Source organism: Sinocyclocheilus rhinocerous, unplaced genomic scaffold, assembly GCF_001515625.1.
Source record: "Sinocyclocheilus rhinocerous isolate Xijiao unplaced genomic scaffold, SAMN03320098_v1.1 scaffold662, whole genome shotgun sequence".
In the NCBI taxonomy this organism is placed as follows: domain Eukaryota; kingdom Metazoa; phylum Chordata; class Actinopteri; order Cypriniformes; family Cyprinidae; genus Sinocyclocheilus; species Sinocyclocheilus rhinocerous.
In genome coordinates, this window is record NW_015639782.1 from 3,266,051 (window position 1) to 3,283,210 (window position 17,160).

Here is a 17,160-nt window from a genome sequence, read left to right on the forward strand (position 1 = left end):
TCAAAAATAACAGTAAAGACATGCTACAAAAAACTATTTCAAATAAATGCTGCTCTTTTGAACATTCTATTCATTAAAGAATCCTGAAAAAGAAATGTTTTACAGTTTTCACAAAAACTTTAAACAGCCCAACTGCTTTCTACTTTGATAATAATAAGAAATGTTTCTTGAGCACCAAATTAGCATATTATAATTAATTTCAGAAAATAATGTGCAATTAATTAGTTAATTTTTTTAAAAATCGACTGACAACACAGTATTACACACACACACACACACACACACACACACACACACACACGCGACTCTCAATAGGCATAATGGTTTTTATACTGTACAAACTTTATTTTCTATCGCCCTAAACCTAAACCTCACAGAAAACTTTCTGCATTTTTACAATCTCAAAAATTTAAAAAAAATCATTCTGTATGATTTATAAACTTTTGTACCCATGGGGACCTCAATTTAGGTCCCCACGGTGACACAAGTCCCCATGAGTTGGTGTGTATTCAGGTTTAAGTCCCCACCAGTGTAGAAAAACCTGTCCACACACACATACACACACACACACACACAGACACACACACCCACAGACCCCCCTATTTTAGCTATTTTAAAGATCATTATTTTGTGTAACAGAATATGTTGACATGCTTTAATGTTCAAAAAACACATTATTTTTCAAATACTGTACATTGTTGTAGGTCCTCTATGCCCCGCCTCTCTCAAACACGCCGTTTTCAACAAAGTCCCCTCCTTTGACAAGCGCAGTCTGCTCTGATTGGCCAGCTGACCCAGTGCATTGTGATTGGCCGAACACCACAAGCACGTGTCGGAAATGTAACGCCCCTTACCATAATCGTAAATATCAAGACAGTTAATAATGTTGTTAGGTTTACCATCAGTTCAAGCTCGAAAGGGCAACAGAGTCGCGTGACAGACACAGTGATGATGCAGTACACAAGCCGCGGTTAAGACAGCTGACGTCTTTGCGTGCACATTTGGGCGGCATTATGCTAATATTTCCATATAGTGATGTAGATATGTGGGGGCGTGTTAGAACGAGAAATCGCATCATATGACCCCTTTACATTTGAAATTCATGTTCATATTTCAGATTTTAATTCAAATTGCTGTTAAATTATTATTTGTAATGAAAGATTTGTATCAAAATAGAACAATTATTATAGAAAAGTGATCAATGGTCTTAGAGTTTAAAGTTTTAGTTCAAAACAACCATTCTGGTCAGTACTTCTGAGCTTCCTAATAACAGAGATAAACTCTGAAACAAAACAAATGAGGGAAAATGACCCTACAAGTTCCCCTTTATCTCTTGGCTAAAGCTTCAAGGTATAAATGGCTGGGAGAGATGTCTAGTGCTTAGATTAGCAAAGACGTTCATTAACTTATCCTGACATACTGACATCAGTGGTTTACAAAGATTATATATCACGGTCAGTTACGAGTGCTCAGAATGAGCATATTTTAGGCTAAAAAAAAATACAGTCCAATGGATCTTCAGCAGCTTGTGTCTTTGCACTGAAGCTAATTACCAATTACTCCGCTGTGTTTATGACATGAAAATCCTGCAGCTGGATTTATAAAGCATAATGGAGCTCTTCATCAAAAAGATGAGTTTGGAACTGTCACTGAATTGATCCATGTTTCATCTCTTTCTCATGAGAGCTGCGTTCAGCCTCTTTCTCATAATCACATCAGATTCAAAACATAAATGAACAGAGAAAAAGAGCTTAATAAAGTGCCGAATGTTAACACAGGAATTCATGAGAAGTAAAATATGTTCTTCTGCTCTTAAAACATAAAACTCACAAGAAGAAAGGAAGAAAAAGAATGTGTGACAAGAAAGGGAAAAATATGTGAGAACAATTTTGTAACAGTCTACACTACCAGACTAAAGTTTGGACACACTTCCTCATTCAAATCTATTAAGTAACGCGAATGGAAGCAGGGGAAATATGCAGTGATCCCGTCTGGGATGCTTTTTAATCTGTATTAAAAGAAATTCCATGTATGCTGGCTGCTTGTTGACTGCTTTTCCTTCACTACCCATTTCAAAATTAATTAAAAATAATTCAAATAATAAGTATAATTATGATTCTAGTTTTGTTAAAATAATATGTAAGCAACTTTGTATTTTAGTCTACAAAACTAATTTCGAACATTTACATTTATTTTCTCGTTAAAAAAATTTAACTATTTTATGAGTTGGAAATTCTGTATTAGTATGATTTGATTTGTGCGAAAACATAATTTTTTATAACAAAACTAAGCATTAAGGTCCATTCCTAAACCTTCCTAAAGCAAGTCGTACAAAAATGTATAAATGAAGTTGTACGATAATTTGCCATATCATTAAAAATTGTTACAAATTGCCATGAGATTGTTTTTCCAAAACCATGAGGAAATTTTTTGTCAAGTATGATTGATAATATATGATCAATTATATTATATTATTACTTATTATCAATTGCAAACTCTTGGTAATATATTTGGATGCATTTTTGTTTAAAGAGACAGTTCACCCAAAAAGTAAAAATTCTGCCATAACGTCATTCTAAAACGTCCAAGAAGCTTTCAAGCTCCAGACTAAAGCATCATAACAATTTGTAAACTAAGTTGCAACGGTTAAAGGGGAGGGTTAATCGACGAATACTTTTTGACATACTTTTCTGGATTTTTTGAGTGAACAAATCCTTTAAGGAGGTTACACATGAATAGCATATAGCTGACAGCCATTAAACTGTACTTTGAACCAAGAAACCAAGAACTGAGTCTCAATCAACCATGAGCTTATCAGACATCTCTGAGTTTGTGAAGGCTGCCAGTGTGCCTTCCTCTCTCCAGCTCAGGACTTCTGTCAAGTGTCCTCTTTGCTCATCGTGTCACCAATTATGCATTCTGCTGCCACTGAAGCACTCCTGGCAGCGCTATGCTTCTGTCAAGGACATTCAGTCTGGCCTCTGTCAGATGGGGCACTTGTCAAGCTGCCAGTGCACCCGGTGACACTAACCTTCAGAGCACACTGTCAGCTGACCGCAATGAAGTAATACATAAACCAAAACCACCCATGAGTGTTACACTCCAGTTATCATGGAGAGACGACCTCATGATCTCCCGCTTTGAGCGTCCTGCCAAAACAAGGGAAAAACCCTCAACAAAAGACCCGGTGAATTATATTAAGTATACAGGTGTTTATATTGATGATTAACGGCATGGCCATTCAAACAATGCTGAAATTCTTGGCCACGACGGAGGATATGGAAGGAATGGTTGCGCTGACATTCCTGGTCATTTCCTCGATGCACGCAGTGCGGCCTTAAGGGTCTTTGGACGCCTGCATACTTTCCAGATCTTGCATCCTCTCTATCCATGCAGAGATTCCACAGGTCTGGATGGACAGCAGGTGTGCGGCCCAGGCGGACTTTCCAAGGATGTAAAGTCAACAGAAGACCCATTACTGCTCTTCCCTTACATCTGAAAACAAAAGGACTGGAATTCAGGAGGATGCATACTTACATGCATGGGATTTTAAAGATAGGGTCCTCTGTGCTGGATCCTGACCGGTGCGCCAAAATATTTTGTATATTCATTCAGGGGAAATTTTTCATCTGCTTGAGATAAACAGATAACTATATTAGTCTAAGAGGGCTCTTATGGTGGTGTCCTTGAGAAACGGACCGAAAAAAAGAGAAAGATAGAGTCTATATATTTTTTTAATATTATAATTTAATATTTTATTTATATTTTATTACACATAAAAAGCTCATCTAGATGGATGTCTTTGTCTGATGTGTGTCACTGTTTTACAGCGTCTCACGCCATGAGCGCTGGATTTTTTTAGACTGAGTGCCAAGTTAAAAGTAGCTGGAAAAACTTAAGACTCGCACTTCTGTTCTATTCTGTTGTGCTACGCCTATAGCTGTCTTTGTATAATATATGTACAAAATAGCTAATCTGGCTGTTCCAGTTCCGTGAAGATGAAGGAACATTTGTGCACATGGAAGTACTCCTGTGTGTTTAATCACATTTAAAATATCACCATGGTGATTATGGGAGATGGGCTTAAAAGCAGAAATTACACATAATTGGTTCTTTCTCCGCATGAATGCTTTCTCAGAAGGCATATGACACTGGGCCAAACAAATAAGCCCACAGCATGCATAAATGGCTGTGATGACAGCAGAAAAGCCAATTCACATTTACAGCATATTTCAGTAAATGTATTGAATATGTTGATACTGAGTTGGAAACAGCAAACTCATTCAAATCAAAGCTTTATGCCACAGGACATAAACACCAACCAAAAAAATAATTATTAATGGAGCACCTATGTGTTTTTTGGCCAGGAGTTTAAAAAAGTATTGCTGGTAGACAAGGGAAAAACAGCATGGTTTGAATATTGGACTCTGAACTACAAGGTGCTGATTAACAATAACAAACACTACAGTGGGCCGCAAACTTTTCACAGTCCAACAGGAACTGAACTTTTGGAGTTTGATACATTGTAATTGAGTAGAGAGGAATGGTTTCCTTGCTGTAAACAAAAAATACAGGTTTATGCCGATAAAAACGGCATTGCACATTAGTGAGACATGGATTCAAACATAATTTCTACCAACTAAATGCATTGCCTTAATTTATAATAGGCTTCAAAAATATTAATTTAGATTTAAATTATTATGAATATTTAAATTATATACACTACCATTCAAAACCTTCAATGAGTCAGTGAGATGTTTTTTTAATCCTGTTCTTTCTATTTATCAAAGAATCATGAAAATAGTGTCACGGTTTTACATTTATAATAATAATAAATGTTTTTTTAGCAGAATATCAGAATGATTTTTGAAGGATCCTGCGACACTAAAGACTGCAGTAATGACTGCTGAAAATTTAGCTTTGCCATCACAGGAATAAATTAAATTTTAAAACATATTCAATTAGAATTTTTTTAAAATTGTAATAATACTTCACAATATTAGCCTACTGTATTTTTCCTTTTTGAGCATAACAGTCTTTTTCAAAAGCTTTAAAAAGTCTTGTCAACCACACATTTTTTGAACTGTAGTGTTAAATTATTATATTTATTATTATTTATTTATATAATAATAAAATAATATTAAATCAAAATTTTTTGCATATTTAACAAAAAATATATATTTGTTTTTAAAATAATGCTAAAATGATTTTTTTTTTTTTTAATCCTCGTGCTGAGAGATTAATTAGCCATATTTGTGTTTCTGCTGTTTAGTTACCATCATGTTATGGGAAAAGGGTCTATTGAAGTATTGAAGCATCTCAGCTTCTTGTTTGTGTTCAAAATGTCAACCTTGAGCATGGTCTCTTCAGCCTCGTCCATGTTGTCACAGTGTTTCAACAGACTGTGTTGATTGATGAGTCCATTACTGTAGAGCCCCATGCAGCATGTCCAGCTGCAGCCAGACTTGTGCTCGTTCTGTCATAGGATGTCACCTAATTGTTTGCATTAGTGGAAACAAATACATTTGCAAAACACACAAACAGAAATATCTCCCACCTGACAACTTCCTGATGATAAGAAAAGAAGCTGGCCTGCTGCATATGGCTGACAAGTTCGACAAGTGCCGATGGCGGTGGTCAGCCTGGTTCCTGTGGGACCGACGTCTTCCTGAGGTTCTGTCCTGAGGATCTAATTTGCGGGCCGAGGAATGGTGCATACATTCAAAGCATGATGCGAAGAGGAGCAGCTGTTCTTTGTTTCACATGCACCGCCAATGCAGTGCTGTAGTTGAGGGATGGGATCATAGACAGAGCTGTAACAACTAATATATATTTTGTGGAAATGAAGGTTTACCATTATCGTTCTGCATGTTATATGAGCCACATTAGTGGGGCCTCTATAAGCACATACACATGCACTCACACACATGAAAACTGCATTACAGCCAACAGAATTTCCGTGGCTTCAGGGAGAAAAGCTACAAGCTGGTATGTTTAAAATAACTGTATACATTGGGTCAGCTTGTAGCAAAGCTGAAATTGGATGTATTGTTTTATGAGGGAAGGCATACCGGATTGGTTACACACTCACGCTAATCAATGACAGGTGTGTCCAGCACTGAGAGGTGTTAACACATGGGCCCAAGCAGTGTAGCCTTAGGGGAGGTCTACGAGCGTTGAAAACGGTTGTGCAGCAATATATTTGTGAAAACTGTGATACATTTAAATAATTTACTTGTTTGCCGTTACCTTTTAGAATTCTTAAAATGAATTGAGGTGGAGTTTAGAAAAGGATAAATGGGGTTGATATAAAAATGTTTTGAACAACGCAATTTATTTATCAAAATTAATGCATGTCCACGTTGGCAGTTTGCACATGACACTAATTGAAACAGTTTAGGTATAAGTTGTAGATTCCTAAATTTTTAAATAATTTTTTTAAATAAAATTTTTATCAGACAAATGTGGGAAATTTATATTAAAGTTTGAGAAATGAGTTGAATGCAATAAATAAACAAATACATACAATTACAGATGTCAAAGAAAAAGTGTTCCCTCCCTACACCTATCACACCTAGTCTCTCCTACATACAAATGTTTTACTGTCGTGAGTAAGAGTGAAAAGAGGTTCAGACAGGAGGTCATCCAAAAGTTTAGCGCACAGGCTGTGAATAGAACTGGCAAGCTTGATCTTGTAATTTCCTAGCTCTCAATGGGTGCCCAAAACTGAGATGAACATTGAGTTGGAATTATAATACAGAACAAATCCGCTTTTACAGATCATTTGTAGCACGTAGTGTGTTTAAGATGATAAACTTACTTGTCTGGTAGGGTCATTGGTTCCAGAGAAGCCCAATTCCTGACATGCAGTAAATCATAGAGGTCTGGTCCACAGGGATTTATCAGACAGGACAGCTCTCACTCTCATTTTTTCAGGAGGTGTGCGTCAGATGGCCTCACGGGACTGCTTGTGAGAATGTTAAGGGTTGGTTGCTGCCGGATTGATACAGAACACAGCACGCCATCAAAGGTCCACTGAAATGGAGCCATAAAAAATTTACCAACCTGCAATAAATTTTTCATTCCAAGAAAACTTGGAGTGGTCCAGTGAGTAACAGGGCAGGAAAAGAGGTTGAGACGGGGGGCACTCAACATCCCAATGACTCACGGAGCACCAGACAAGTAGAGCAAAACTGCATATGAACCAAACACTTAACCAGTGCCTTCAAAAGCATTACCAACACAGTTCACAAACTTCTATTGCGTTAAACAGGAAGTTCTCTGTAATGCTAGTCATTTTTCATTTGTTAACAACAATGGGAACAAAATATGTCAGTGAGGTGAAATGCAATGTCAGACTATGATTTCACCTGCAGGAATAAAGTTTTCCCAATGTAGATTTAGTCATGGGAATCTTGAATTACGTGTATTCTGGTCTTATGTGTGTAGTTTTAATTCATGCGTTTAGGATCATTCACTTGCACAAACATGAGGGCTGAATTTATTTTTTTTTGGAACAAACTGAAGAAATCAGCAAAAAACTCAAAGTGGAAAAAATCTAGGTCCATAAAGCCACAATAATAAAAAAAGCTGAAAATTTGCAAGAAAAAAAGGCTGCACACTATGAAGATGAAAAAAAGGCCACCAAAAAGCAAAATCAAGATAAAAACAAACAAACAAACAAACACAGTTTTACTTTACTAAACACTTAAGAAGGTCATGTTGTGACCAAAAAGTTGTGTTTTTTATTTATTTAATCTTTTTTTTTTTTACTTGCATTTGCTTTTTGGTTGACTTTTTGGGATGGACAGTCAATTCGATCGCACCATACGCTCACAGTGCCAAAAGACTTTGTGTTGCAACATTTCCAAACACAGGACTTGGCACTAACATCATAGGAAGATGATGACAGACAAAAAGCAAAAATTGGTGACCTTGCTAAACCTTTCTCAATGTCTGAGCACCTGCTTTCTGTAAATAGCATTGAACATCTGCACTTCACCATTATAATCCATCTACTTCTTCCTCTCTTCCTGGTCAAATCTCTGTCCCTAGGGAAATTTGAGTCCCATCACAATCTCAGGGATCCATGGATTACTCCCATCCTGCGCAGTGGCTTTTGGGTGCCAGTGAGCCGCGGCTGTGGACACAGATGGGAGCACAGCCTTGTGATAGCTTCCATATGTCACAGTGAGAGCTTCTGAGGGCGCTTTTTTCTTTTTCACATTTCTGTTTTTGCCCTATCTCTCTTCTTTCTCTCTGGTTTTCTCATCAAATGTTTTGTTCATTGAAGAATAGGTGAGCATACCCACAGACAAAAGCAATCAGAGCAAAAGAATGGCCATTTAAAGGAACAGTTCACCCAAAAATTATATTAAAGTTATATGGGTTAGAGATGACATAAGGCAGAATTTTCATTTTTGAGTGAATTATTCCTTTAATCATCCCAGTGGAGATACCTTAGATTTGTTAGGTGAGTTAAGCCCTTTATGAACCTATTACTATAATTTTTCTGGCCTTGCCACAGATGCTGAAAGCCAAGGTATGAGGAAGGGCTATGCTGTGACTCTAAGGTCTTGCAAACTTGAATAATCTGTTTAGCATAATTTATCTGTCATAGACATTAGGCTGTTTAAGTCACCCCTGGGGAGCAGTGGCATGGATCTGTATAGCTCTATGGTAAATAAGAACTGTGTGGAAGCAAAAAATATCCTTTTGACACCACGAGTCTGGGAGGTTCACTCATCTGTGCTGACACATATGGTCAGTAATATCCCCCCTCTGATTATGATCCTTAAAAGTCAACCTCATTAACCAGACATCCGCATTGAACCCTGACTGAAAAGGGGCAGAAAGTTTGCCTGTCAATCAACACCAACTGGCTGAAAAAATGCATGTAGAGAAAATGATCCAGGAGCCCCAGACTTGAGACCAGCTGCACTTTCTCATCACCTAAAAAGTCTGGCTCTAGGTCAGACTGAGAAAAATAAATGTTCTAAAAGTTGCAGGTATATAAATAACTTTGAAAAGTAGGAGTGTCAAGTTACATATTAACCATATTAACATGAATAAATATAACTAAAAATAAATTTACATTTAGAATATTGTAAAAAAAAAAAAAAAATGAAAATAATAAAATGATAAATTCTAATATTTAAAATTTTGTTAAAAACAAATACACTTTAATAAATATTACCTGAAAAATAATTAACACAGAGGGTTTAGTTAACTAAAACCATTAAAAACATTTTCGTTACTTGAAATAAACTAAACGTTAACTGAAATAAAATAAAACATAAAACTTATTTCAGCTAGTTGCCAAGGCAACATTTCTCAGTTTTATTTAGTTTGTTTAATTTATTTATTTTATTATTAATCATGTCTTTAATAAACCTATAATAAACATTAATTAAATAAATAAATTTAATAAATAAATAACAATTATTTATTATAAATATTTGTAATAATTTATTAATTATCAATTGATCATGCTCCCTCAACCGTACATTAATGCAGTAATTTTACTGCCATCTGAGCAGGGCCTCGAGATGGGTTTTTAAAATCTGAACTACTTTTAATATATTCATTTAAATTAACCGGGCATGCAATTAATACAATGAAACTGTTTAATCAGTTTACAGCCCAATTCAGAAGCCACTGCAATACAGCTCCGGCCAGCAGGCACCTGATCCAAATCAAAGAACCCGTCCCAAGAGACGGCACAACAGAGCAATGTTGACTTAAGAGCAATCTCAGTTATGCATGCTCAAACTTACTCCATGGTTGCCATCGTTCAAGCTGGAAAGTAAAGTAAACTGCAGTAAAACAGAGTGTGTCATGTGTCATGATCTAAAACGCCACCTTTGAAATGTGGTCCATCCGAAAATCAATTCTATAATGACATTGTCATTATATAATTTGTGATTTTATCACAAATGTGTACATAACGCATCTAAACCTGTAAAGCAAATCTAATGCGCCAACACATGCTCTGGCATGAAGACATTACCATCCAGTTCACGGAGGATTTCTGACAGCACGCTTTGTGCCCAAGCCCTGAGTCAGCTTCCCACGCAAGATCATCTGTAGGGAACATGCCATGCTTTCAGGAAAACACTAGCAGCCTCCTGGAAGAAACAGCACCATACAAAGTGATGGTGGCTGAGGGGAGACCTGAGGCTAAAGACCCTGTGCTTGACAAAGTGATTTATGATGCCCCCCCTCACCCTCCCATCTCCACGAGGTGACAGATATAAGAGGAACTTTGGTGAGCTTGCATTAAGGGACCCCATTGACTCTCATAATATTCTTCTGATGTTTAGGAGGTATGTGCTAATTTCATATACACTGCTGTGCAGCTGACAGCGGCAGAGAACTACGTAGCCAAACAATCCTGTGTCCTATCAACAGAGAGAAAGGCAGGGTGTTGACAGGAAATTAAGAGTAGACATATGTAATTCAGCTATATGTAATTCAACCTGTTAAATCGTCATGCTATGTTTCTGACATGTCGTTCAAAACTTGTATGACTTTCTTTCTTATGTGGAACATAAAAGATGATGTTTTGAGAAAAGTCAATGGTCACCAAAACTGTTTCCAATGATCAATGAACAGGTTTGGAACAACATGACGAGTGAGTAAATGATGACAATTTTAAATTTTTTTAAATTCAAGTCCATTCTTCAGTTAGTCCAAAATAGTTCTATTTCAATAATGGATGGGTCAGAATGGTGACCTAACCAACCAATTAGTGAGGTTGACAAGTTTATCTAGAGTTTCATATTTTTATATCATTCATATTTTGTGTGTAGGTGCTTTATAGAGGATGAATTGAGGCCTTGTCCACATTTATTGTCCATATTACAATGCAAAAACGCTTTAAAAGGGTCATGAACTGAGAAATCAAAATTCCCTTGATCTTTTGACAGATAAGAGGTCATTGTACTATCCGCCTCAGGTTACGCATGTAACCATGGTTCCCCAAGAGGGAACGAGACTCTGCGTCCTTTAACGGACACTATGGGGACTGCCTCCAGCAGGACCGGTGTCTGAAGCATGTGTCAAACAACTCCAATCCCATTGGCCCACGTAACCTGTGACGTCACAGGCAGGCGCCCGGAAGCATAAGTGGGCGTCTGCCAAACACGTCACCAACTTGGTTGTCTGAAGGAGATGTGAAAACAGGCAAGCCCTGTTCCCCTTCTAGGGAACTTGCGCTGCGTCCTCTAGCAGACACTATGGGGAACAGAATGCCCACTCAACCATGCCATGGTCCAGGGGGACTGCCCACTTAAAAACCCTGTAGAAAGGGGGAGGGGCAACCTACCCCTACTACCTGACTAAGCTTAAGGGATAAAGGAAGTAGTCCATATATTAAAAACCCCAAGGGGAGACAGCTAGAAGAGGCTCAGGGAGCTGCCTACTTGATAACCACCAATGCTTATTGGTACGAAGAGCCAAGTCTCTGGTGCGGCACAGTTCCTCGACTTCCCCAGGGGACAAACCCTGACCTCTTCTAGGTCTCTGATCAAGTCAGCTTGGTAAGCTTGTAACACAACCATTGTGTGCAAGGCTCCACCAGCTTGACCTGCCGCCACATACACCCTGCCATCCAGATGCACCCTGAAGAGGTCTGGATGGCAGAGCAGGAGTCTTTAAAGAAGATGACTCACCCTGGGAGCGAACACTCACGAGCGTCCTCTCCACAGGGGGCATCTTCGCATATCCACGCTCAGCCACACCCTCAACATCAGCGTAATCCGCATACTGAAAAAGATGTAGCCGAGCTGAATATGGCTTGTCCCACAATCTCACTAACTCTGTGTAGAGGTAAGGAAGAAAGGGGAGACTCCTGGGTGACTGGAGTTCATGACCGGCCAGAAAGCGCTCATCTAATCTGCCACGGGCAGGCTTCTGCCTTTCGCGTGACCAAACTAAATCAAGCCTCTTATTAGAGTGTGCCATTACGTCCAACATTCCCTGTATGTGGAACTGGAGCTAGGTTGGGGAGATTCAGTCCTCACACTCTCATCTCCATCGCCAACCACTTTCACCAGATGAGCCCAATGTAACGCTATCCCGGGATCAGATGAGCCAACAGAAAGAGTATCTGGATCCCGACGAGCGCCTCGAGAGCCGGACAAGCTCATGCGAATGCTGACTACTATCCCTCGGGAAAAAACAGAATGAAAGGAACTCCTGAAAGGGAAAACACTTCCCGTCAGATTCCTTCCATGCCCCGCCTACAATCCCTGTCATCGGTCTGCCTAGCTGCTTCGGCAGCCGTGGGACCCGATCCACGGGTAGTAGACGCTCAATTCTCATTCCTCAAAAGAGAATCAAGCATACGAGGCATTTCTCAGTGCGATCGCATCACACATAGTGCATTTAGCTCCCCAGAGAGCCAAACACGCTCTGTTCAAACACTAGATTCCCTCGAGAATCAGGCAAGAACAGAAACTGCCGCGAATGCATTGCATTTAGTCTGTTCGCCTCCCTCAAGAGGCAAGCGCACTCATGCAAACGTTGTCTAGAATCTTGAGTAAAAACACAGAGGCACACACTTTCTAAAATGCCCACTTGCCTTGGTTTTCTCCATATGCCTTCACACGTGCTGTCAAACAAACGGATCCTGAAGACAACAAAAGTTGGCGACGTGTTCGGCAGGCGCCCGCCTGTGACGTCACAGGCTATGTGGGCCAATGGGCTTGGAGTTGTTGCACATGTGTTTCAGACACTGGTCCTACTGGCGGCAGTCCCCATAGTGTCCGCTAGAGGATGCAGCGTGAGTTCCCTAGAAGGGGAAACATCATGTAAATTTCCAAACTCAAAACTTTCTCGTTAGTCTAAAAAGAGCTTATATTGAAGCCAATCTGCTAAAACGACAGGTTGTGGACAGGATGTGCCCCTTTATGACAATAGTGTGGCTAAAAACCACCTCCGCAGAAGAAGATCAATCAATTCGCCACAGGATTTTCAGAAAGAATGAAACCAAAGACGATGCTGTGCCAACTACATTGAATCCGACAGTAATGTCGCACCACACAAGAGTGAGTAACTGTTTTTATTACGTGGTCACTATTACTTTGTCTGTTATTACAGATCATTTGATATGTTCTGAGTATTTATGCGTTTTTGACCTAAATCACAGTAGCATCCATCTATGAAGGATGTAGGCTGTCAAACATACACAACTGTTAGCCAATCATAGCAGTGGGCGTTTACTTTACGAGTCTACAATCCACCACGCCTATTCAAATAAAAGTGTTCTGATGAGGGGGATCAAAACAGGACAGAAAATAACCTATTACTTCTAAATTATGATGATTATTTTTTATGTAAAAATCTTGATAACATTATAAGTGGACCTCAGAGAACAGTAAAAAAATAATAAAAAAGGCAGTTCATGACCCCTTTAAAACACTCACATAACCATGGAAAGCCAGGTATTGGTGATATTTTGCCGTAAAACCTTTACATCAAAAACTACAGAGGAATATTATGGCCAGTTTCTTTTTTTCTGATGTCAAACACAATAAAACCAAAAAAACTTGTAAACACGTCATCAAAGCTACGAGAGTTAGCCACAAGCATCCACTGTCAGGCGAAAACTGTGTTCCTATTCCAAAATCTCAGTTTCACCTGTCCACATGCACAACGCTAAACTGTTTACAGTTTAAAACACTGTTTACTTGTGGATGAGACAACCTACCAGTAATTTTTGTGTGGACAGGCCTCAGAGACACAGTGTCTCAGATTTTAGCATGCTTTGCTATTAGCAGTTTAGTTGTCAGCAAAGTACACTCTCTCAAGAGGTTCTCTAAAAGTTCTCATCCCTTTTACAGCAACACTTCTACTACCTTTAAAGCAGCATTTGTGAAACAAATTTACCACTTCTAACATTGAATTTCAAAACCATTTCTGTCAGACTGGCAGCTGTGAGCAATGTCGTAATTATTCTCAAGTCTGTTTTTTTGTGCTATTGTTCAGTAAAAGAATGAAAAATATGTTTGCTAAATGATGTCCATGTACACATGCATACGGCTTGTGCTTATCCATACTTCCTCCTCCAGTGAAAAAGTTCTGTTGTCCTCTCACATCAAAATCCATTAATATATTTGTTTTGGACTGTTTTCACTTGTAAATGGTGCTTGATCTGTGCATATTTCTCTCCTGATTCAGACAAGATTACTTTTTCACTGGAGGAAGCAATATTATGTATAGAGTATTTCAGCTGGAAGCAAACACGTTTTATTACAAACATCTTTTTAAGGACCTGTGTACTTTGCAACATTGACACTTATTGAACTGAATTTAATTAACACTAAACTTGCCTTCTGTAGAGCTGCATTACAGCTGAAACTTAATTTGTTTCATAACTGATGAATTCTAACACTGATGAATTTTAGCACCATTAACAATGTTATTTTCCTATTTATTACTGTGAAGCTGCTTTGAAAGGATCTGTATTGTAAAAAAGTGCTATATAAATAAATGTGATTTGACTTTGTGAATGCATCAAATATGAAAATATATCGATTTGGACAACCCTCGTCCAAATGAATTAAGGTCTAACTAGGGGGCAGTGGCGAGTATCCACAGACATACAGAGATGGTGCACACAACTACCTTCCCAGGTGGGCGCCTTGTCGTAATGTTGGACTTCTGCCTGAGCGACAGATGGCTGGCAAATGCGGAGGTACCCGCCCTGAGCGCTAACTTTGCTGGTTAGTGCTAGCCTGCGACAGTGCCCACTATCTGTCTGCCTGTATCTCCAGCGAAATATCCCCATTATCCTCAAAGCCATCATGAGATTAAGAGGGGTATGTCAGAGAAACCGACGGGACAGCTGAGCCTCATTATCCAACATATGCTGTGATGTTTCATCAAAGCTTTGTTTTGTATCTGGTTATTGACACAAAACATGTTATATGAATGAATGTTAAACCAGGCCTCACCTTTCAAGCCAGGACGAGGGTGTTTCAGATGAATGGCACGCAGCATGTTCACACCAATCAGATTTAGGAAATTAGTTTTGTAAGAGGGATCAATGGATGTCTTTAGATGAACTCCATTTGCCCTGCTCAGCCAGATTAAATGGGGCAAATACTCAAAAAGATTTAAGCAGAAATCCTCTCTCAAACTTATACAATGATCATGTTCCTAACTGCATCAAGTTAAAAAAATAGCATTCAAATATATTTATTTTCCTAAAAGGAAGCAAATCTTCCATCATATTCTTCATTAGTTCTTCTGAGACTCTTCAACACTGGTTAATCTTTTAAGAGTCAGTGTTCTTCCGTTCAAAGAGGCTCATCAGAGAAGATGAAGGCATTTTAATATAAGCTTGTGAGCGTGTTTCATACCCCTGCTATCATGTCTAATCTGGTTGGGAAGAAATAATTTGATCTTTTGCAGGCATGGGGCATCTCTGAATCTAACAGACTGAATCACAAAAACCAGCGCTCACCAGCCAACCTTGGTTTTTCATGTAGACATATGAGGAGCTCCCCGTTGAGCTTTGGGGCTTGTGGAGCAGCGTTTTGGGCTTCTCAATCTCTTGATCTTCTGAAACAGCCATCACATCTGTCTCCTCTGTGATGTCTGCAAGGGTAAAAGGACAAAATGTCACATATCTTCAGGCTGTTTTGTCATAAAGGAAGAAGGAAGAAAAGAGGAAGGTCAAAAAAAGAATTACATGAACCAAAGAAAACATTTCACTTAACTTATATAGTAATAGTTTTTGTTTTGAGCGGAAAAAAACTCTTTAAACCTAGACTACACTCTTCTCCCCGGAGCGTATGTTGCGCCTTCCGCTACGCCTACGTCATATGCTCGAGCGCCTTGTCGTGAACGCGCATGCTTGAGTGACCGGAAATTACAGTTTATACATTTTTAAAAATCAATATTTTTCTTACACTAACACAGGGGTAGGCAAGTTCGGTCCTAGAGAGCCGCAGTCCTGCACAGTTCAGCTCCAACCCTGAAAAAAAAAACCTCACCTGCCTATAGCCTTAGTAATCCTGAAAACATCGATTAGCTTGTTCAGGTGTGTTTGATTAGGGTTGGAGCTGAACTTTGCAGGACTGCGGCTCTCTAGGACCGAACTTGCCTACCCCTGCACTAACACATCGTTTCGCTTCAGAAGGCCTTTATTAACACCCCGGAGCCGTGTGGAGTAGTTTTATGATGGATGGATGCAGTTTTTTAGACTTCAAAAACAGGTGCACCATTCACTGCCATTATATAGCTTGGAAGAGCCAGGACATTTTTAAATATAACTGCGATTGTGTTTGTCTGAAAGAGGAATGTCAGATACGCCTAGGATGCCTTGAGGGTGAGTAAATCAGGGGCTAATTTTTATTTTTGGGTGAACTATCCCTTTAAGAGATAGTTGAAAAAGTACACTTACAGATACCTACAAGTTATTGGTGTTAATCTGACACTTGGTGCTAATTTCCTTAATTATATGACAAACCCTATTTAACTGGCAGCATTCCTCTAATTTTCACTGAGATTGCAAGATGGTGGGCTGCTCTAAGGTGACTGAAACCCTGCAACAGGAGGCGGTCCAGATGAAGGCTAAAGGGATGACCCTTTCAGCCATCGCAAAAGAAGCTGGTCATTCCAAATCTGTGATTTCTTGAATATTGCAGCTTTACAGTGACACTAATTCATTCAAGTCCCCCAAAAAGGCTGGCCATCCATGTAACCATGCACGAGAAGACAGGATAATGCGGAGACTCTCAATGGGGAATCAGTTCAACACTGCAGCTGGAATTACTTGCCAGTTCAGCGCTGAACAGGGTAAGGATCTGTCTCGGCACGTTTAAGAAAAGTCGGACTGAAAGCACACTCTGCAGTGACCAGGCCTGTCATCAGCAGAAAGAATCAAAAGGCTAGACTCACATTTGCTGAGGAGCATGTTGCGTGGAGAGAGAAGAACTGGTCCAAAGTTCACTTTAGTGATGAGAGAAAGTTTAAAGGGGTGGTTCATTGCGATTTCACTTTTTTAACGTTAGTTAGTGTGTAATGTTGCTGTTTGAGCATAAACAATATCTGCAAAGTAAGAAGCTGAAAGTTCAATGCAAACAGAGATATCGCCTTTTAAAATTCTGGCAGTTTAATGCCTACAAAAATGGCTGGTAGGGACTACAACAA

The 17,160-nt window shown here is 39.1% G+C and overlaps 1 protein-coding gene across 1 annotated transcript in view; it reads right to left on the reverse strand.

Annotated features, from left to right (window-relative positions):
- The window catches only part of LOC107752061 (xaa-Pro aminopeptidase 2-like), a 41,142-nt gene extending 25,011 nt beyond the window's left edge, over positions 1 to 16,131 (reverse strand). The window contains exons 1-3 of the mRNA XM_016567912.1: positions 16,128 to 16,131; positions 15,470 to 15,603; positions 11,673 to 11,766 (exon numbers count right to left, since the gene is read on the reverse strand). Coding sequence (XP_016423398.1) covers positions 11,673 to 11,766; positions 15,470 to 15,603; positions 16,128 to 16,131 — 232 coding nt within the window. The remainder of the gene's footprint in view (positions 1 to 11,672; positions 11,767 to 15,469; positions 15,604 to 16,127) is intronic.
- Positions 16,132 to 17,160: the final 1,029 nt, after the last annotated feature.